The sequence below is a fragment of the Canis lupus genome, chromosome 1 (assembly GCF_011100685.1).
Source record: "Canis lupus familiaris isolate Mischka breed German Shepherd chromosome 1, alternate assembly UU_Cfam_GSD_1.0, whole genome shotgun sequence".
Classification (NCBI taxonomy): domain Eukaryota; kingdom Metazoa; phylum Chordata; class Mammalia; order Carnivora; family Canidae; genus Canis; species Canis lupus.
This window is the reverse complement of record NC_049222.1, coordinates 31,640,878-31,664,546: the sequence shown is the minus strand read 5'-3', so window position 1 is coordinate 31,664,546 and position 23,669 is coordinate 31,640,878. Positions and strand designations below refer to the sequence as shown.

General features: G+C 38.3%; 1 protein-coding gene across 1 annotated transcript in view; it reads left to right on the top strand.

Annotated features, from left to right (window-relative positions):
* TXLNB (taxilin beta) overlaps positions 1-18,938 on the top strand; it is a 49,906-nt gene extending 30,968 nt beyond the window's left edge. The window contains exons 8-10 of the mRNA XM_038526191.1: positions 4,250-4,342; positions 14,133-14,228; positions 15,474-18,938. Of these exons, the coding sequence (XP_038382119.1) occupies positions 4,250-4,342; positions 14,133-14,228; positions 15,474-16,268 (984 nt within the window). The 3' untranslated portion in view covers positions 16,269-18,938. The remainder of the gene's footprint in view (positions 1-4,249; positions 4,343-14,132; positions 14,229-15,473) is intronic.
* Positions 18,939-23,669: the final 4,731 nt, after the last annotated feature.

Below are 23,669 nucleotides of genomic sequence, written 5' to 3'. Positions count from 1 at the left end.
TCAGTATTCAGTATTCCCAAAACATAACAGCATACAAGGCAGCAGCTACTATCTAAAATACAGTTGTTTTTGACATTATGACAGCTCTCCTTCAGAGCTATGGATGGTAACTGTTCATATGTTTGGTTAAGTTTATAAAAAGAAAATGAGTTAATGAACATGTAATATATGCAGTTTGCTTTCAAATTATGCACTCAGAGCACTTAGCTCCATGCCTGACCCATAATAAGCATAATTATTTCAACCAATATTTATTGAGCACCTACTTAGTCCTAGGCAAGGTTATAGGCGTTGAAGATATACTAATCAGTAAGAGAATCAAAAATCTCTGCCTAATTAAATTCACAATCTAGTGATAACAACAACATTGATAAAAAATGCTAACAATTAGTTGTATGAACCTATATCACTATTATTTCATAGGTGAGGATCTATATAAGGATATACGAGACAAAAGGAGTCTTATTTGCAAAAAAAATTAAGAGCCACTGGAAAAGATGATCTGAAGACCCTGTCAGCTCTAGTTCTTGAATGCAGAGAATTTCCAGAATTGAAGCCGTGTGGTCCTAAGCTGGGTTAACCTTGCCTTCTCCTCTATTGTTTTGTTTTCCGTGGTGTATGGCTCTTGGCAAGGACCCCTCCCCACCTTGTCTGTCTCTTGTCTTCAGGCACTTTCTAAAACTCCAGGAATAACTTAATCTTCAAGAAGAATATAAAGGCCCCCAAAACCTATAAGTAATCATGTTTAAAGTTTCTCTTGAAAAGTAGCAACATTTTATTTTTAAAACCTTTAAACTTTGAGAAACACAATCTATCACAGGTTAGTTGGCATAGCACTTGAACACTTCCTTTGGTTTCACAATCTTTAAAGGACAGGGGTGGTAGGAGGCAGAGGTCTTAAGTCCCCATTTCTACAATCTGAGCAAGGTAAATAACAAGGACAAATTGTGTTTTACTAGACGAAGTCACTTTCAGCCGTAAGACAACAGCTTGCCAGTTTGGGACATGGTTTTCACTTAGGGAAGGGATGTCTGGCTTTCAATTATATGAACCAAGGCAGCAGAGTAAATGACAGAAATGATCAATGGGATACAATTGTCACTACAAATAGAGTATTCATTGGATCGATACGGATGAAGATGGTAGATGTGGAAAGCCAGCAATCCTAACAACGCAGCCACAAAAACAAAACAAAACAAAACAAAACAAAAAAACAGCCCAAGAGTTAAAGATCATTGAGTAAATTGTTAAAGACAGTAATCAGAGCTTTTAAACTCAAAAGTCCTCACCTTCCATATAGATGATGAGAGGAGATTACTCTGCAACTATTATTATTGGACTTGTTCCCAAACCAAATCTCGTAAGTTTGCTAGGCGAATTCCTGGACATGCTTCTGTTTCCTATATGCTATGAATGTTTGTAATTCAAATTCAGTGCTCTATTCAAAGAATGTGAGTGTCGCTCACCCACTTACCAATGAAAATGTTGAGGCAATTGTTGTTATTACTAACCCTAGAAGAGTTTGTTTCTATTTCTGCCTCTGGCAGGAGCACTGTGGATGACCTCTGAATGTCCCTTCCATGCTTCTCTGAAATCCCAAAATAAGAGCAGGAATATGACACATGAAACCAAACAGGCATCATGTCAGCATAATAGTGAGAAAGGAACATATTAGCAAACAAATATCCATAAAATAACAGGAAGTGTCTATTTTTAAGTAGTATAAGTAAAGAGAGAGTTGGTTACCTCAGAAAAGTTATAATCCACACAGATTTTGCCACCTACAGCAAAGAGGTCAAATAGGAAGAAAAGCTGAGTACGAAAAACAGTTCTAGAAGGGAAATGGGGAGTTAACTGGTTCATAGGTGTCGAGTTTCAGTTTTGCAAGATGAAATAGTTCTTGAGATTGGTTACACAACAATGTGACTATAGTTAACAGTACCGAACTGCACACTTAAAGTAGTTGAGACGGCAAATCTTATATTATATGTATTTACCCTAATTAAAAAGAAAAAAAAAAGTTGAGGGAATTAAAAAACAGGCACTAAAAAAAGGCCAGGAGAAGTGGTAATGAAATGAGACACTACTTCCTGGCACGCTGGGTGTGTCTGCCTTGTCCATGCCACAAGAAAACATGAGGAAGGGAAACAAAATCTGCCCAACCTATACACCCAAAAGAGCATTTTGCCCAAAGGAAGGGGAGAAGCTGACCAAGGTGGGTGCGGTTGTTCCTTGCTGATACTGTCAAGCAAGGAACAGTGCCTGTGCACACTCCTGCTCTCCTGTCTGCAGCCTGCAACTATAGGGCTGCAAGAGTGGGTTTGGGAGAGCCTACTCAGGAGGCCAGAGTATCTACCACTCTCCTGTAACTGCAGGAATTACTGAGAAGTGAGGAAAAGAAAGGAGAGAAAGTCAGAAAAAGAAGCTTAACAGGAGATGTGACCAAGAATGCCAATAAACGGATTTTGTGATAGAATGTGAAGAGGATCAGCCCAGAGTTTCGGTTCTCACCCTAGACCATTAGATCATGTGCAGTATAGGTAGCCAGACCTATAGAAGCTTATCCTCGGATTAACAGGCTTAACCTACTCATGGGCCCTGAAATCAATTCAGTGGATTCCAGCCAGTACCTTGAAAAAAATGAAATGGAATTAAATAGAATATGTCAAGAGTACTTTGCACATAAGGAGTTAATGAGTAAGGATTATCTTATGCACTGTGTGTGTTTGTGTGTGTGTGTGTGTGTGTGTGTGCAAAACCCTAGAGTACCTTCCTGGTTATGAATTCCCCAATGCCCCTTTACTCAGTCTTCTTTAATCTGTGTGCCAAGGAATCACAGGAAACAAATTTTAGGCCACCAGAGTTGTTCCAAGCTCTGTCACATATTCACAGAGCTAAGGGATGATTCCAAGATGATGGCCAGCCATTGTTTGACTTTTCTTTGGAAAATCTATCCTGTGAAAGTGTTTTGTGTTAATTATTTTGTTGTTCTTGTTTAGTGCAGTAAAATCTCTGCCATTCTAAAACATTTCAGAATAAGCCATTCTGGATAAGCAGATTTTCTGGGTTCTAGGGCTTGTTTGATTCCCATACTCTACCTCTCACTCCCAAGACTGAGAAGTCTCCAGAAAAAGAACCCTCCAGAAAGCAGAACTCTGCTTTCAAAATGACAGTGTCACAGGTACCCCCAGCTAGTCATTTGGTGCTCATTTGAAGAGTTGGAGCAGTTCCAGGCAGTCAACAGTACTAAACACTCATTTGAAAATGCAGGCTTTACTAACATGTATCATCCATATTAAATTTCCACTCACTCAAAGCATGCTATTCTAAAATCATTTTCGAAAGCAAGATTTTATTATTGCATTACTTTCACTAGCAACACACTTTCCTTCTCTGTCTTGCTTTATTCCTACCTCAAACTCAAGCCTTGGAATAAGGATATAGATAGGGGTGAGCCACACATTTGCCAGTGTTAACCCATATGATGTTTTATATTGTGTGCACATTAGAAAGGGCATTCCTTCCTTGAGACTCATTCTTTCCATCTGTAGAAAATTGGTATGATTTTGATGAAAAGGGGCATTTAACTGCTTTTGGCTAAAACACTGTATTCATAAACATACAAAAGCAAATTGACCAAAATGCAAATAGCTGTTGCTTAGTGTGGCACAAGCTATATAATGGCGGCCACCCATGTCTGGTCCACCTTTCATACCACTTCTTTTCATCTATCTACTTTCTCACTCCCTTCAAGACCAAGTTCAAGGTAAGCCTTCTCCACAAAAACATGGCTCACATGAACACCTGCCATGCTTACTTCCTTCTCTGATGGGCACTATACTTAATGAACTTTCACTTTGTAGTCACTATACCATAATCAAGTTGTCTTTGAGATTATCTTCCTATCAGGAGTGCAAGTCTCTCAAAAACAGTAGTCATGTGTTAAATGCTTTTGTACATATAGTCGATGCATATGTTCAGTGCTCAATAAAAGTTTGTTGGTAAAAGTTATAATGAAATGATGACATATGTTATTATTTCATTTTTCGTTAAAGATCTCCTTCAGTCATACTCACTGACTTAGGTTGATCTCATAGTAAATACAAGAACTGAACATATTACTAACATTGTATTGAGAATTCCCGTAAATCACTTTTCTTCTCAAATAATGAACAATGACAAGTTGTTTTGTTCTGGAAGCATTCTGAAAGCAGCTTTAAAAGAGATCTACTTTTTCCCCTCTTAACAGCTTACCCTCTACTCTGGAAGGTTTGAAGAGTTCCAGAACACACTAACAAAAAGCAATGAGGTGTTTGCCACTTTCAAACAGGAAATGGATAAAGTGAGTATTACTTATTCCCCATAAACTCTGACATTTTCTATTATGATAGGCAATTCTCCTTTGGGTTCATTTTTCTCTCATTAAGATAACTCAGTGCATTTCATGAAGTAATTAAACATTTATATATTCAAATGAGATTTAAACTGTATTTTTTTTATTGGTATGTATCTGGTGAATTAATCTCAGGAAGAGTCCAAAAACACTAGGATACATTTTCACTTTGTAAAAGAATATTTTCTTTTCCTAGTCCATAGAGAGCAAAAAAAAAAAAAAAAAAAAAAGACAAGAGCTAGCAATTTCACATTATGTTGTTTATACTGAAATTTCTTAAAAATCTAATTTTTAAAGATTGAAGGAACAACTTTCATATAAATATGCAAGAGTAGAATTTTATAGTGGAAAAACCATTTCATACAACTCTTCCAATCCTTCTTAGAAGAGAATATATGTAGTATGATATAATTGACAGAGCCTTGAATGAGAAGGAAGCCTGAATTCAGATTCTGGGTGTGTTGTTACTCCTCAAGTAGCATTGGACAATCCATTTAAGTTCCCTTCAATTTTCTTATCTATAAATTAAGATACTATTCCCTTGCCTACTTCACAAGATTGTGAAATTCAAATAAATTAATATATTTTAAAGAATTTTAATCTTTCTTATACTCGCTTACAAATATAAAGTACTAAATATTATTATTAGACATAATATTTACATTTTATTCAATACAATATTTTCCCAAAATAAAATCAGCATCAAAATTGTGTTTCTTAAGAAGCATTGGCATTAACTTTTTTTAAGTGCACAAAGTATCTTTCTAAAACACTTTCTTGGGGTGCCTTGGTGGCTCAGTCAGTTAAGCATCTGCCTTCAGCTCATGTCATGATCCCAAGATCCTGGGATCCAGCCCTGCATTGGGCTCCTTGCTCAATGGGGAGCCTGCTTCTCCTGCCGCCTACCACTCCTCCTGCTTGTGCTCTCTCTCTCTCTCTTTCTCTGTCAAATAAATAAGTAAAATCTTTTTAAAAAATAAAAAAAATTAAAACATTTTCTTAAAATTATATGATAAATTTCACAATTCAGTGAACAAACATAAGTAGGCCAATACTGGTTAAAAGTTACAGCTTTTCCTCTCGGGATGGAACTATCTATTTTTCAAAAATCTTTTTTCACTATACAGTACTAAGATTGGAATAAATATTAGAACAGGAATTTTTAAGTAAGGATTTATTTACTGACTTTTAAAGTTGACCTTAGAATTAGCATACACAAAACAAAATTGATGGGCATATTGCATTTCTTTGACTGTGGTTCCATAGATTTCATCAAATTCTTAAAGAGGTTGATGGAATTTAAAAAGTTTCTAAACTACTAAGTTGGTTAAGGAATGATCAAAATTAAAAATCAGTTAAGTCTCACCCAGCTTCCTTATAGAGCCCAGGGGCTGACAGCCTGGGCCTAGCCTCTGGTCTCCAAATGTACCCCAGCCTCAGCATGACAAAAGCAGCAAGTGCCCAGGGGTGGTTCATGCAGAGAAACTACACCTGATTACATGCCTGCCCTTCACTTCATCCAAGTAGAGCAGAGAGCCAACAAACAGTTTCACGTTCAAAAATGATGGGCTGCATTTTATTAAATTCTGTATCCCCTACACCCAGTTCCCTACTGGTGACCAGCATATGTTGCATTAAATAAAGTAACTCTAGCCCCACTCTTCTGCTAACTCACCTGAATATTCTTCCACTTCTCTGAGCCTCAGTTTCCCCAGTGATAAAGTGGAGGTGAAACAGAACCTTCCTTATGAAGCTGTTTCAAGGGTGAAATGAAAAATGCGTGTAATCACATTCTATGAATCCCACCACAACCTACAAATGTAAAGACAAAGGGAGCGGGAAGATGGTGGTGGAGTAGGAGAATCCTAGGCTTGCCTCAGCCAGCAAACACTAGATAACTATCAAATTATCCTAAATACCCCAGAAATTGACCTGTAGACTGGTAGAATAAACTCCACAACTAAAGGGAGAGAAGAGGCCATATCAAAGAAGGTGGGAAGTGCAGAGCTGTGATTCCGGGGAGAAACAGATCACAGCTGCTATGGAGGGGAGGGAGCTGTGGTCATGGAGGAGAGAAAGAGAGAGGAGCACACAGGGGAATGCACAAGGAGAACATTTCTCCAAAGCCATTGGCTTAGAAAATGAGAGGGGCTGAATTTTGTAAGCTGTTAGAACCAGCATGTCTTAAAGCCTGATTTAAAGGTCAGCAGGCTTGGCTGGAGAGAAGCAGGCAAGAAACCCAGGGTAGACAATGTGGAAGCAGTCATCTGAAGAGCACCTGGGGCAGCACACAATGGGGACATTATTGAGTCTTCTCATAGCATGTCCGTTGGAGGCATCATTCATGGAAACACATCTCCAGGAAGAAAGGAGCTGGCCAGCACCATTTCTCTCCTCTGTCCCTCCAGCATAAACACAAAGCCACCTGCAGAAAGCAGCATAGCATGGATGCTGGCTGCCATGGCATACACCAGAGACCTTCCCTGAAGCACCAGATTCTGGACACGACATGACCTCTTCTTCATTAAGCCATTACTTTCAGGAGCAGGAGACAGAAGTTGCCTTTCTAACACAGAGAATACAGAGACTTAAACAAAGTGTTAAGATGGAGAAATTGATCCAAAGTGAAAGACTAAGATGAGACCACAGCCCAAGACCAAAGCAAAACAACTATAAGTAACATGTCTGATGGAAAACTTAAAGCAACAGTCATAAGACTACTCACTGGCCTTGAGAAACAAATAGAAAACAACAGTGAGCCCTTACTACAGAGATAAATAGTTTAAAAAGAATCAATCAGAGATGAAGAATGCAATAAACAAGATTGGAAACAGGCTTGATGCAATGAACAGGATAGAAGAGGCAGAGGAACAAATTAGTGACCTGGAAGACAAAGTAATGGAAAGTAAAGAGGCTGAACAAAAGAGAGAAAGAAGAATTTTGCAACATGAGAATAGACTTAGGAAACTCAGTGACTCCATCAAATGTAATAACATTTATATTCTAGGAGTCCCAAAAGAAGAAGAAGAAGATAAAGGGGACAGAAAATTTATCTGAGGAAATAATAGCTGAAAACTTCTTCTCTTACCTGGGGAAGGAAACAGATATCCAGATTCGAAAGACACAAAGAAAAAGAAAAAAAAATAAGTAAAAAATTTTAAAAATTTAAAAATTAAAACAAAAGACACAAAGAACTCCCATCAAAATCAACAAAAGCAGGCCAACACCAAGACATACTGTAATTATATTTGCAAAATATAGTGATAGAGAAAAAAATCTTAACAGCAGCAAGATAGTCAAAGTCCTTAACTTACAAAGGAAAAGCCATAAGGCTAGCTGGGGAGTTCTCAACAGAAAGTTGGCAAGCCAGAAGGGAGTGGCATGATACATTCAAAGTGCTGAATGGGAAAAAATCTGCACCTAAGAATACTCAATCCAGGAAGGCTATCATTCAGAATAGAAGGAGAGATAAAGAGTTTCCAAGACAAGCAAAAACTAAAGGAGTATGTGACCACTAAATCAGCCCTGTAAGAAATATTAAAGGAGACTCTTTGAGGTGAGACCTAAGGTGACAGTATAAAGGCAGGAAGCACAAAAGCAGTAAAAGTGAATAATTCTGTAAAAATCAGTCAAAGAATTCTCATTAAAAAGGTATAAAATATAATAACATATACTTAAAAGGAGGAGAGGAGAAAAGAATGAGTTCAACCCTGAATCACGATAATTTTAATTTAGACTACTATTTGCAGAAGAGGTTATATACAAACCCAATGGTAACCACATATCAAAACCACTAATAAACATGCAAACAAAGAACAAAGAGAAAGAAATCCAAGTAAATCACTAAAGAAAATCAGTAAAACATGAAGGAGAGAAAGACAAGAAAGGATCAGGGAAAATCTCCAGAAACAACCACAAAACAAGTAATAAAATGGCAATAAATACATATCTATCAATGATACTTTGAATATAAATGGAATAAATGCTCCAATCAAAAGACGTAGGAGTCAGAATGGATTAAAAAAAAAAAGACCCACCTATATACTGCCTGCAAGAGACGCATTTTAGACCTAAAGCACCTGCAGATTGAAAGTGGGGGGATAAAGGAATATTTATCATGCAAATGGATATCAAAAGAAAGCCAGAGTAGCAATACTTGTATCAGACCAAGTAAACCAAGTAAACTTTATTTTTTTTTAAAGACTTTATTTATTTATTCATGAGAGATACAGAGAGAGAAAGGCAGAGACACAGGCAGAGGGAGAAGCAGGCCCCATGCAGGGAGCCTGACATGGGACTCAATCCTGGGACTCCAGGATCACGCCCTGGGCTGAAGGCAGCGCTTAACCTCTGAGCCACAGGGGCTGCCCCCAAGTAAACTTTAAAACAAAGCCTGTAACAAGAAAAAAAGAAAGGCACTATATAATAATAAAGGGGAATGATCCAACAAGAAGCTTTAACAATTGTAAATATTTATGCACCTAACATAGGAGCACCCACATATATAAAACAATAATTGATAATAATTGTTATCATTAATTGATAATAATACAATTGATAATAAGGGAACTAATTGATAATAATACAATAATAGTAAGGGACTTTAACATATCAATGAACAGGTCATCTAAACAGAAAACATACAAGAAAATAGTGGCTTTGAATGACACATTGGACCAGATGGACTTAACAGATATTCAGAACATTCCATCCTAAAATAGCAGAATACATACTCTTTACAAGTGCACATGGAACATTCTCCAGAATAGATCATAGATTATAAAATAGGCCACAACAAATACAAAAAGATTGAAGTCATACCATGCATCTTTTCTGACCACAATGCTATGAAGTCAATCACAAGAAAAAAATCTGGAAAAAAACACAAGTACATGGAGGTTAAACAACATGCTACTAAAAAATGAATGGGTCAGCCAGGAAATCAATGCAGAAATTTAAAAATATATGGAAACAAATGAAAATGAAAACACAACAGCCCAAAACCTTTGGGATGCAACAAAAGTGGTCCAAACAGGAAAGTATATAGCAGTACAGGCCTACCTCAAGAAACAAGAAAAATATCAAAAAAACAACCTCATCTTACACCTAAAGGAGGTAGATAAAGAACAAATGAAGCCTAACACCTGCAAAAGAAGGAAATAATAAATATTAGAGGAGAGGATGTGAGGGCCACCTGGCTGCAACATCCACCACTCCATTGACCACCAGGATTGATTCCGTTGATCTGGCTAGCTAGGTGGGTGTTTCGATAGAGGAAGACTGCTCTTTAGTCAGGGATATACAAGTAACTACATTCCCCTCCAAGAACTTCAAACAAGCTCTCAAGGTCCATTTGTAGGAGAAGGTAGGGTAATCAAGCTTCTAAGACTCAAGACCCATCCAAATGAGGTGCTACATGTGGCAGTCTGCTTTTCTGAAGAAGAAGAAGAAGAAGAAGAAGAAGAAGAAGAAGAAGAAGAAGAAGAAGAAGAAGAAGAAGAAGAATGAAGATTAGAGCAGAAATAAATTATATGGAAACTAAAAAAACAATAGAACAGTTAAACTAGAAGCTGGTTCTTTGAAAAAAATAATAAAATTGGCAAACTTCTAGCCAGACCTACCAAAAAGAAGAGAAAATAAATAAATAAATTTTAAAAATCAAAGATGAAAGAGAAATAACAACCAGCAGCACAGAAATGCAAACAATTATAAGAGAACATTATGAAAAACTATATGCCAAAAAATTGGACAATCTAAAATAAATTGATAAATTCCTAGAAACATATAGATTACCAAAACTGAAATAGGAAGAAACAGAAAACTTAAACAGACTGATAACCAGCAAAGAAACTGAATCAGTAACCAAGAAAATCCCAACAAACAAAAGTCTGGACCAGATGGATTGACAGGTGAATTCTACCAAACATTTAAAGAAGAGTTAATACCCATTCTTCTCAAACTATTTGAAAAAAAAGAAAAGGAAGGAAAACCTCCAAATACATTCAACCAAGCCAGCATTATCCTGATACCAAAACCAGATAAAGACATCTCTAAAAAAGAGAAGCACAGGCCAATATCCCTGATGAACATAGATGCACAAATTTTCAATAAAATACTAGAAGCCAAATCCAACAATACATTAAAAGAATCATTCACATAATCAAGTGGGATTTATCCCTGTATTGTAAGAGCAGTTCAATATTTGCAAATCAATCAATGTGATACATCATTGCATTAATAAAAGAAAGGATAAGAAACATATATGATCATTTCAATAGATGCAGAAAAAGCATTAATAAAGGAACATACCTCAACATAATAAAGGCCATATATGAAAAACCCACAGCTAGTGTTTTCCTAAATGAGGAGAAACTGAGAGCTTTTCCTTTACAGTCAGGAACAAGACAGGGATGGCCACTCTCACCACTTTCATTCAATATAGTACTAGAAGTCCTAACCACAGCACTCAGACAACAAAAAGGAAAAAAATGGATTCAGATCAGCAAGGAAGAAGTAAAACTTTCACTATTTGCAGATGATATGATACTATATATAGAAAACCCGAAGACTCCACCAAAAAACTGCTAGAAGAGATAAGAGAGTTCAGTAAAGTCACAGAATACAAAACAACATACAGAAATCTGTTGCATTTCTATACACCAATAATGAAGCAGCAGAAAGAGAAATTAAGAAAACAATTCCATTTATGAGCACCAAAAACAGTAAGATACCTAGGAATAAACCTAACCAGAGAGATGAAAAATCTGAACTATAAAACACTGATGGAATAAATTGAAGATGACACAAAGAAACGGAAAGACATTCCATACTCATGGATCAGAAGAACAAATATTGTTAAAATCTCTACACTACCCAAAGCAATCTATACCTTTAATGCAATCCTTATCAAAATAACAGCATTTTTCACAGACCTAGAGCAGTCCTAAATATGTGTGAAACTACAAAAGACCCCAAGCAATCTTGAAAAAAACAACACAAAACACAAAGCTGGAGGCATCACAATTCCTGACTTAAAGTTATATTACAAAGCTGTAGTGATCAAAACAGTATGATCAAAACAAAAATAGGCACAGAGATCAATAGAACAGAATAGAGAACTGAGAAATAAACACACAAATATATTGTAAATTAATCTTTGACAAAACAGGGAAGAATATCCAATGGAAAAAAGAATATCTCTTTAACAAATGGTGTTGGGAAAACTGGACAGCAACATGCAAAAGAATGAAACTGAACCACTTTCTTATACCAAACACAAAAATAAATGCAAGGGCCTCCTGGGTGGTTCAGTGGCTGAGCCTCTGCCTTTGGCTCAGGGTGTGATCCCAGGGCCCGGGATGGAGTCCCACATCAGGCTTCTCACAGAGAGCCTGTTTCTCCCTCTGCCTATACCTTTTCCTCTCTCTCTCTCTCTCTCTCTCTCATGAATAAATAAATAAAATCTAAAAAAATAAATGAATAAAAATAAATTGAAAATGAATTAAAGACTAAATGTGAGACCTCAAACCGTAACAATCCTAGAATTTTTTTGACATTAGCTATAGCAACTTCTTAAATATGTTTCCTAAGGCAAGAAAAATAAAATAAAAAATAAACTATTGGGATTATATCAAAATAAAAAAACTTCTGCACAGTGAAGGAAACAATCAACAAAATGAAAAGACAACCTGTGGAATGAGAGAAGATATTTGCAAATGACATGTCTAATAAAGGGTTAGTATCCAAAATATATAAAGAACTTTTAAAACTCAACACCCAAGAAACGAACAATCCAAATAAAAAAAAAAAAAATGGGCAGAAGACATGAATAGACATTTTCCAAAGAAGACATCCAGATGGCCAAGAGACACATGAAAACATGCTCAATATCACTCATCATCAGGGAAATATAAATCAAAACTACAAGGAGATATCACCTTATGCCTGTAAGAATGGCTAAAATTAACAACTCAGGAAAAAAATGAGTGGGAAATATCAGAAAGGGAGACAGAACATGAGAAACTCCTAACTCTGGGAAACGAACAAGGGGTGGTGGAAAGGGAGGTGGGTGGGGGGTGGGGGTGACTGGGTGACGGGCACTGAGGGGGGCACTTGATGGGATGATCACTAGGTGTTATGCTATATGTTGGCAAATTGAACTCCAATAAAAAAAAATGCCAGCAAAATATAAAAAGAGAATCATGTTATTTTTGAAAGTAAAAAATTAAAAAAAATTAAATTAGCAACTCAGGAAACAACAGACATTCACAAGGATGCGGAGGAAGGGAAACCTTCATGCACTGTTGGTGGGAAGCCAAACTGGTGCAGCCACTCTGAAAGACAGTGTGGAGGTTCCTGAAAAGTTAAAAATAGAACCACCCTATGACCTAGCAATTGCGATATTAGGTATTTGCCCAAAGAACAGAAAAACACTAAGTCAAAGGGATATATGCACCCTGATGTTTATAGCAACATTATCTACAATAGCCAAATTACGAAACAGCCCAAGTGTCCATAGACTGATGAGTGAATATAGAAGATATGGTATATTTAGATATGCAATAGAATATTACTCAGCCACAAAAAATGAAATCTTGCCATTTGCAACACATGGATAGAGCTAGAGAGTTTTATGCTAAGTGAAATAAGTCGGAGAAAGACAAACACCATATGATTTCACTCATATGTGGAATTGAAGAAACAAAACAAATGAGCAAAGGAAAAAAGAGAGAGAGAAAGGCAAACCAAGAAATAGACTGTTGGGACGCCTGGGTGGCTCAGCGGTTGAGTGTCTGCCTTTGGCTCAGGGTGTGATCCTGGAGTCCTGGGATCGAGTCCCACCCACATCTGACTCCCTTCATGGAGCCTGCTTCTCCCTCTGCCTGTGTCTCTGCCTCTCTCTGGGTGTCACATGAAGACATAAATAAAATCTTGAAAGAAAGAAGGAAAGAAAGAAGAAAGAAAGAGAAGAAAGAAAGAAAGAAGAAAGAAAGAAAGAAAGAAAGAAAGAAAAAAGAAAGAAAGAAAGAAAGAAAGAAAGAAAGAAAGAAAGAAAGAAAGAAAGAAAGAAAGAAAGAAATAGACTCTTAACTAAAGACAACAAACCGATTGTCACCAGAGGGGAGATGGGTGGGGGGATGGGTACAATAGGTGGTGGGGATGAAGGAGGGCACTTGTCATGAGCACTGGGTGATATGTGGAAGTACTGAAATCACTATATTATATACCTAAGCTAACTTTATACTGCATGATAACTTACTAGTATTTAAATAAGAACTTTTTTAAAAAATGTAAAGCCTAAGAAAATAGAAAGCTGCCTTTGTGTAACTACTTCTCAGATGTGTCAAGATAGTATCAATATTTTAATGGCTAAAAAGCCTGACCAGCTTTCTCACTTAGTCTTCTATTTAATAAAGTAAAAAATCATTATTGCAAGTTCATTCTTGTGACTGAATAAAGCTACTTTAAAGAAAATGCAATTGACGAAACAGTGTGGACCTAAGTAGTTTCCTTCTTCATGAATTGGCTCTGGTGCAAGTAAGTCTTGTTTACCACTGACCTAGATGATTCAGAAATAAATATGACTCTCCCCACTCAATCTTCATTCCTTGACATCAAACCTGCTTGCTTCGGCAGCTAGTAACAGGAGGACTTTTCTTGGTGTTGCATATGGAACTTATAGCTTTTTTCGATATAGTAAGTCTTCAGGATTAACATTAAAATACTCTAATTTCTGTAGACAACTAAGAAAATGAAGAAGCTGGAGAAGGACACAGCCACGTGGAAAGCTCGGTTCGAAAACTGTAACAAAGCTCTGCTAGACATGATAGAAGAGGTAAGGAGGGCTTCCCCAGAGCTGATTTCCCCCTGCCTGGTCCAAATATCCATACTTAGAAAATAATGATGACCTAACAACACAAATTATTATCTTTGAAAAAGAGCTGATCTTTTTCCCGGAGATGTGACATATGAAATTGTAATAAAAATATTTAGAGCAAAATAGAATTGGGACCAGACTCCCAAAGAGCTTTGTGACCCTAAGTCACAGCCTACTTACTGAGTCCAAAGCCATCCTCAAATCAGCACCATGCCTGCTCGACTACATTTCTTAAAGGCAGGACAAGTGTCTTGCTTGTCTTTGAATTTCCTCCATGCCTGGCACATGGCAGGTGCAGAATATATTAGTGAGTTGATTTGAACATATTGAGAGAAGACACCAGCCTGAACACCCAGGGTATGTACTACTTTATAGACAGATATGGGGATGGATTTTTTTAACTCCTCCAACAGGCATTTAATGACTGATATTATGTCAGGTTCTGTAGCTGTTGAGACTACAAAGCCAAAGAAACATGGCCATTATCTGCGAGGCAGAGTTTAGAGGTGAAGGCCTCTCCATATCAACAGAAAAAAAAAAAGTCTTGAAGGGTACAGAGTAGCACAAAGGTGGGGGCGAGGAGTGAGATGATGAGGAACAATTTCATGCAGAAACACACCAACATTTTTACGGAAATGGAGGAGAATTGAACAGTTTGAGCAGCATCATGAATTAGTGTGGGGGGAGTTTCTGTCATTATAATTACTGTTCTAACAATTCATCCCAAATTGCAACCAATTCCAAAGAGATGAGCTTATTATTCAGCAACATAAATCAAACAGTTGCTGGATTAGCATACAGCAGTTTATCTATAGACTAGATGAAGCTCTGCTGACAGCCAGGTCTTGCTCCATCTCACTCATTGTGCCATTGGAAGACTCCTAAGTCTTGGAAGCAGAAAATGCATGTACTTAAAGATCTGGGAGACTTGGACTGTGGCAGGGGGGAAGCTTGGCCATCTTTCTTACCCAAAGAAAAGGATACAGTGATTAAAATTCTACCAGAGTCTACCTGACAATGGAGAAACAGATTCGATGCCCCTGGCCAGGAGTCTGTCTGTTCAGCCACCAGTCTGTGGTCAAGGCCCAGAGTCTGGTAGACAGATTCCTGGACAAATGGTTTTGCTCGTCTCCAGAGAGCATCCTGGCAATGTTGCTTTGTTGTTTTATGCCTTTTTGGCTTTCTGTTGTTTTCAAATCACAGAAAGCGCTGAGAGCTAAAGAATATGAGTGCTTCGTGATGAAAATTGGGAGGCTGGAGAACCTCTGTCGAGCTTTACAAGAAGAGAGAAATGAACTCTACAAAAAAATTAGAGACGCAAAAATGCCTGAAAGGGATGACCAAAGTCAGCACACCTCCGACGAAGAGCCCGAGTCTGCTGTGTCTGGGGGGGCAGGGGTTGATGCCGAGGAAGTCAGTAGTGTTCACAATGCTGTGAAAAATCTGGCCACAGTCTTCATGGCCATTCATCATCCAGAGTCGACCCTTAACCAGTCCAAAGAAATCCAACCAGAATGTGGCAGTCCTCAAGAGGGTGGTGACTCGGCCCCCAAGGAGCCAGAACAATCCTCTCTGGGCCCTTTATGTCATTCAGAGAGTTCCCTGCCTCCCCTAACTCCTCAGGCTGAAGCCAGAATTGGCAATGAGGCAGAAGTGCCTCCCAAGCCCAGTAATCCCCCCGTGGGGTGGGGAGCAGAGGCCCAAGACTGGGGTCTCTTTGCAGCAGCCCAAGCTGATCAGCAGCCCCAGAAGCCAGAGGCAAAAGCTTCCAGTCAGACCCCACAGTCCCCAGCTGAGGCTTCCCTACCAGTGATGGAGGAAAGTGGTCCTGCTCCACCACCCACAGCAGGTGAGCCAATTCCACCTGAGGTGCTTGCATGTGGGCCCAGTGGGCCGCCACCACCACTGGAAGAAGCAGCAGAGGGGCTACCAGGAGGGCCCTCAGTGGGGCCTGGACAGCCCCCAGTGGCCGACACCAACCTGGAAGGAGTAGACTAAGCCTCATGGTGCCTTCGGAAGCTATTCTCCCTGACTTTACATTTTCATCATAAGACTGTCTTCTGAAGAGGCGCTAAGGGCTAGAGATGTCTAAGGGAAGAGACTTAATTAGAATCAAGACATTTTTAAATGTTATGCAGAGCACATTCAGCCTGTGCTATTTGTTCTCAATTTATAACTGATTTGGAGCTTTTCTGTGTAACGGATTGACAGTATAATTTTCCCAAATGGCAACAAAACACACAGATAGGAAATTCCTACTAATTTTCCATTGAGATGGTATTTATTTCAATTTCTTAATCAGCAGTAAGATTTGGTGTTTCAGGACTCCCACTATAATATATAAATATAGAAAATGCAATGTTTCATTTATTTCCCTATACAGTTTTAATAAGTTCTGTAGTAAGTAATGGATGTCCAGGTTCCATTTAAACATTATATACATAATATATGCATATATGTGAATATACATATATATGTATATGTGTGAATATATACATATGTGTGTGAATATATACATATATGAGTTTATATACCTATATGTGCATCTGTATATTTTTAGTATATATGTATACAAATATGTGTGTGTATATATATATATATACACATATATATATATAAAACACATACATTTCATCCTTTTTTGGAGTTCTCTTGTGCAAAATATTTAGATGATAATCAAAAAAGTATCTCTTACTTGCTTGGGATGAGGGTAGGCTAATGCTCTATGAATCAGAAGTAGGTTCAGGATTCAGGTCTTTAGGCCATGTAATGTTGGGCAAAAACAAGTAACCGGATATTGGGAGATCAATAAACCCAACCAATGGATCAAATGACTGAACAGCAGTTGGGTTAGACTGTGAGTGTGCAAAACACATATAGACACAAAGATGCCACAAGAAGTCGTAAACAGAAAAGGGGAACAGTCACAGCTGTAGACAGCTCACTTCTTCCAACTGCCTCTCAGACACAACTCAGCATTGCCTTGCAGCTCCATGTGGGGAAGCAGGCACTCATGGCTACCTGCAAGGAGTAGCCTTCCCACTAGAAGTGGGAAAACAAGCAAGAGCGTAGAAGGATTGAGGGTCCTCCAATTGAGATGAGGTTATGCTCTTGCTCCCTGCCTCCTGTGCATGGGAGTCTTGAGAAAGAATGTTCACCTGGCCCTGCCAAGTCCCCAGTTCCCTCACTGTCTTCTATTGCTCTGGAGAGAGAGTTTCCCACCATTCTTGCTGTCACAGCTTTCATCTATATTCTCAAAGCACCTGCACCTTTTTTGTAACCACTCCCCACCCTGGACTTTGCAGGATATTATACCCGGCCCTCGTCTCAATTATTGCTAAGTAGAAGCTATTATTGTTCCAAAACAGAAGTCCACGCAGGGTCTCAATATGCATGATGAGGTGGCCAAACCAACAGGTTATCTACTTTGCAGAATTCTCTGCAAAGAACAAAGAACAAATGGGTCCCTTCTCGAAATGTCTTGAAAAATAGATGAGGATTCAGAAGAAGGCAAAAGCTAGAGACACCTGGAGTGGTCCACATGAGTATTACATTACCATTGCTGGACAAGAACTTCTAATATCGCTGACAGCATAAATTATTCGACTTAGGGGAGAGGGAGACTGGAACAAAAAAAAAAAAAAAAACAGGAAACAAGGGAGTGCAGGAGGACAAAGAAGGGAGAAGAGGGAGAAAAGGAAAAAAAGGTCTAACCCAGCCCTACCTTAAAAGTTGAATTCAAGTAGAGAAATGGATAAAAGCAAGATTCTTTACTATTTATCCAGAAAATCATTCTTCAGTGTCACATGTGGCCGTCTGCCAAGGAATACAAAGTGCTTGTAGGCAGCAACCATATGCTACAAGAATTGTAAACTGCATAAGATTTGTTTAAAGAAGACTGTGAAGGTAATGACAAATGCTAATCAGGAAAAAAGCATATCACTATTGGAGAACCCAAATATTTTTATTTATTTTTTCCATGTATTTTTAAAGCTCAAAATATTATAACCACAGATGATCTAGCCAAATTCAACATTACTGGAAATCTTAGAGATTTGAACATTCATTTAATTCAGAGCCAAATACTCACCATAACAATCCAGGAGGGTCTCCTTTCCTACTATTTATAGAAGCTAAACTTCCAAGAATGGAGTAAGATTAGATAATCATAGTAAAGTCTCAGTCTGAATGTTTAGCAAGAGAAACAGGCAGGAGAGGAGCCAAAATCTGGTAAATCAAATATTCTAATACCCAAAGTTCATGATTTTTTTTTAATCCAAAAAGCTTTCAGAGCAACACATTACTCACTACTGTGTGTGTCTTGGGCAGAGTTTCAATACAATACCTTGCCTAAAATTTGCAAAGCGTAATATAGGCTCTGGGAGGATTATTTTAATATTCAAAGAATGTTTTATTATGGTCCTTTGTGTTAGAATTCGGCCTTATTAATTATAACAATAACTCATGGGACCTGAAGGAACAAGGAATTTCTATGCATTATCAAGTTCACGTAACTCTTTCTAGAGGTGTCAAGTCTACTTTCCAGAAACACCAGCATTATTTGTGTTTTCTTAAATTAAATAACTATAATTTATGTATATTAAAGTTACTTCTCTTCCCGAATGCTCACTTTTGTTACTTCTATGTGTCAATAATACCTAACAAAGATCATGGCTTTGTTTTTGTTGTTAGTTACATTTTTTGGCCTCTGAGTAGAATGTGCATATAATGAACACTTTGAAGATTTTGAGGTGTGTGTGTGTGTGTGTGTGTGTGTGTGTGTGACAGAAAGAGAAGGAGGGAAAGAAGAGAGAGAGGACATGACTGCCCAGAACTAGTGAGAGAGCAAACCCCCAGCTCCTCTGCCTGACCTTCAGCTGCTGGTGGGTAGTGATCACATGGCCACTGTTTCTCTCCAGTGCCAGTCTCCAGTGAGATTGTTTCCACAGGGTTCTCTGCCAGGTGAGCTCTCAGAAACACTCTGAGGAGTAAGGGGGTGGGTGTGGAAGGTGTCAACTCATTTTACCCCTACCTGGTCCTTCTAATGCCCCAAGAGTTTCCCTAGGAAGACCCGAAGAGGCCTGGCTGTCCTGCCTTTTGCTTCTACTCTCTTCCGAGTCTCTACTGATCCAGGAGGCGCAACTAGAACAAAGCATTTCCTGGTATGCTTGGAGAAAAGAATTATCTAGCTAAAATGGAGAAAAGATTAAACCCTACCCTTAACGCTGTTTTTGCTCCTTTTTGCCTGGTATAGATACACATTTTAAAAATAGCTCTCTCTCTCTCTGTGTGTCTCGATAATAAAGTATTATGTGTTTGTTGCAAAACTTATTGAAGCTGCTTTTCAATAAGATTAAGATATCATTAGGGGAGAAATCATTTCGGGAAAATGTCCTCAGCAATTTCTCCTCTAACCAGCAGTTAAATCCAGTATTTAGGGAAAATAAACGTAATTTAAAATGTAAAGGGGACGCCTGGGTGCCTCAGTGGTTGAGCATCTGCCTTCAGCTCAGGTCGTGATCCCAGGGTCCCGGGATCGAGTCCCACAGCAGGCTCTCCACAGGAAGCCTTCTTCTCCCTCTGCCTATGTCTCTGCCTCTCTCTGTGTGTCTCTTATAAATAAATAAAATCTTTTTTAAAAAAACAAAAATAAATAAATAAAATGTAACAAATTGAGGTGCCCAGCTGGCTTAGTAGGGAGAGCATGTGACTCCCGATCTCGGGGGTCATGAGTTCAAGCCCCACATTGGGTGTACAGCTTATATAAAATGTAAAGAATTCCCTAAAAGAAGAGAGGAAATAACAATGATGACTTTGGTCTCTAAAATTTGTGGCCATCAAAAACTGGCAAGTAAGAGTTAGGATTCAAGCAGGATACATGGGTAAGTTTACACAGGGTTTAAACCAATTGCATTTCCGTCCTTTACAACCTAAAAATTAAAGTTATCATTAGATCAGGTATGAGGGCATTCCATTCAAATAGAAGCATTTATAAATGATAGTAATAAAGATTTTTCTCGGTCCCATGAAGTCGTATCTTCCATACTTGAAGTGAATGAAGTCTCCTTGCTGATATCCCAAGAGAAGTTCTATAAATACCAGTTGCTGCTATATATGTGTCTGAATGTTCCCACATACACATACACATGCACATAAGCACACAGTGTAAAATCTGTCCAAGATTCAATGCTGCACCTGTCGGTGGGCCTTTACACCTGTATTTTCAAAGGATATTACTATTATCTTTCCTGATGAAGACACTATAAAAAGAAATCAGGAAACTGTTCAAATAAGGATATCTGATAGAAACACTTATTAGCAAAATAAACCTACAAATTTATTGATTTGTGGCACAAAAATCATTTGCAGAAGTCGATTCACTCTTCCAGAAGATAGGAAAGGAGATAAACCACCAGCACCACAGTCAGGTTGGCTACATCCAATTGCAAGGCCTTCTTCCAGTCTTTCTTCCTGCTGGGTTTTAAAGGCTCACCCTTCCATTACCAGCCATGTCTATCCCATTCTTAACTTGAATTTTTTACAAAGTAATATAACGTTTGATTACTTCACATCATAATTAAAATATACCTTGGTATAAAACTCATCCTTTCTGCGCTGACCATCAGTATGACATTTTATGTCAAATAACACAAACCCACTGCAGAAGCCAAGGAAGAAGACATTATGTCAAGATAGGGAAAGAAGAGAGAAAAAGAGGCCTTCAATCTGAGAACTAATACAATAATGAAAAGTAAAAAAAGTAAAAGTTTAAGCAATAAAAAGAAGACGCAGGTGGACCCTTTTGTGAAAGCAAGATGCCAAACGAGGGCAAGAACCATAATGACTTTAATGCACTCCCACACCACAGCTTCCACAAAGAGGATTCTTACAAACATATTTCTTAGTGCAGCGGGTTTTATTGGTTTTCTTTTTGTTTGCCTTTCTTCTAAAACAATAAATGCATTCTTTTCAGTAAATAATAATAATAATAATAATAATAATATTACATCATGGAACATGTAGAAAACAAAGAGAAAAATTACCCTGAATTCCATCACCCTACCCTAACTTAACCAGTGTCAGCATTCCCTGTATCATGATATATTTTACATTACGTATCTTTTTTATTTAATATGATGTTAGTTTGTGTTTGGGGAAGTAAACAGTAGTCCAACAGAGAGTAATAGCTATTAATTGCTACCAGATTTGAGTGTTGATGCTATGTATTCAAATCTGCTACACTCTACCATATAAACATGGAAGCATATTATGTTATTCATAGAATAAATATAACTAGGCAAATACAAATACACAGCATTCTCACATGCTGTTTGGACAAGTTATGCTACGCATTGCACTTAAATGTTCTACTGCATATACACAAGTTTCCAAGTAAACCTGGACATAGCTAGAGTGAACTTAACGCAGTTCAGAAAATAAATAAATGAATAACCAACTCTAGAGAAATACAAATGCAGTGAATGAGAAAACAAGAGAAAGAGTCAAACTCTGGTTTATGAACTGACAAGATACATATGATAATACCACAAACCATAGCATTGGCTAAATAAAGGTCAGTGTTCTAGAATAAATCTAAACTCTTCAGCATTAGTGAGACAGTGTTTTTGCTGCCCTACTGAAATGATAGTCATCAACATTAACTACAGCCAATCCATTAAGTAGGGCCAGGCTAAAAACCTACATGAACCTGAGATTACTCTAACATCTACCAGGCAGATGCAACCAGCCGTGGAGTACTCAGAGATCTCATACTCTAAGAAAATATGTAAGTCAGTATTCAAATTTATAGGAGCGGTACAACAAGGATGTCTTTCATCGTGCCCAAAGTCATGAAGTTAAATGTAAGTTGTAATGTAAGTTGTAAGTTGTAATGCTCTCCATAAAGAAAATTCATGTTCAATAATTTGTTTTCTTCACATTCTTATCAAGGAGTAATTCCCTGGAATAAAATCATGCAAGTCTGAGCAAGGTGTGAAGTGTGGGATAGCACTAGTCCAAGAACCAGTCCACTAAGTCCCTAGTCCCTGTTCTGCTGCCTACTAATGGGGTGACACTGGAGAAATAACATCTTTGTTCCTTCACCACCTATAAAATGAGAGCCTTGGACTACATTACATGATGGCTGAGGGTTTTGACATCTCTGATTAAATCCTCAAGAAACTTAAGAAGTTATATAGAGCTTCCACTCCTCAGGGATAGTTTTATTCTAAGAGATCTGCCCATCACCTTGGGCTCTTCTATTAAAAGTCAGGCAAGGGGAAAGAGACAACATTACCCAAATTTTTAAAAAATGTTTTTAATTTAATTTATTTTTTTAAGATTTTATTTATTTATTCATGAGACACACACAGAGAGAGAGAGAGAGAGAGATTGAGATTGAGGCAGAGACACAGGCAGAGGGAGAAGCAGGCTCCACGCCTGGAGCCTGATGTGGAACTCGATCCCGGGACTCCAGGATCATGCCCTGGCCAAAGGCAGGCACTAAACTGCTGAGCCACCCAGGGATCCCCATGTTTTTCATTTTAAAAATGAGAGGAAATCACAAATTCTTGGATTTCATCAACAAATGCTGAAGACCTTCTATGAGAGTCTGTACTAGCCCTGGGATGGCAGCGGTTACAAGGCTAAAGAAAGGATCTCAGGACCACCCATAACTTGAATCTATCTGCTCAGGACCAGAATGCCTGGTTGAGCCTGAGGATTCCTGGGGGACTCAGTACCAAGGGAAGGGGCTACAAGAGATGCTGAGAGGCCTCACATGCCCCTTCATGTTCTGCAACCAAAAAGCAGCACAGTGACTTCCAGCAGCATCTTTATCACAAATGGTACCCAGATCTCCGAGTGGAAAAGTTGTGCTCCTGCTAGAGAAGGAGGGCCTTATGGAATGTGTGTGTATAACTTGTGTGAATGAGTGTGAGTACATACTTGTATGTGAGGGTATGTGTGAGCATATGTGTGTAGCATGTGCCAGTATGTGTGTGTAGTTTTGTGGGCATGTGACATATGCATATAGTTCTATGGGAATGTTTATGACTATATGTGATAGTATCTATGCATAATAAATTGACATAGCCTATGTAAGTGTGTGTAATGGTGTGTGAGTCTATGGCATGTGCGTGATAAGACTGGGAACTGAAAACCTGAACACCACAGATGTGATTTTAATCATGCGGCTAACTTGTTTTTCATAGGATCATGTCTTGTTGCAGACTTTTGTTTGCATGACTAATCCTCTTGTTTACAGTGGCATAGGGTTTGTCCTTTTTTGGCTGACAATCTGCCTCCTAAGCAAACAGGATGGTGGGTGAAGCTGCAGCTGCAGGGGCATCTAGTCATGAAATAATAGCACACACAGCCAGCCCAAGGTGATAGCCCCCA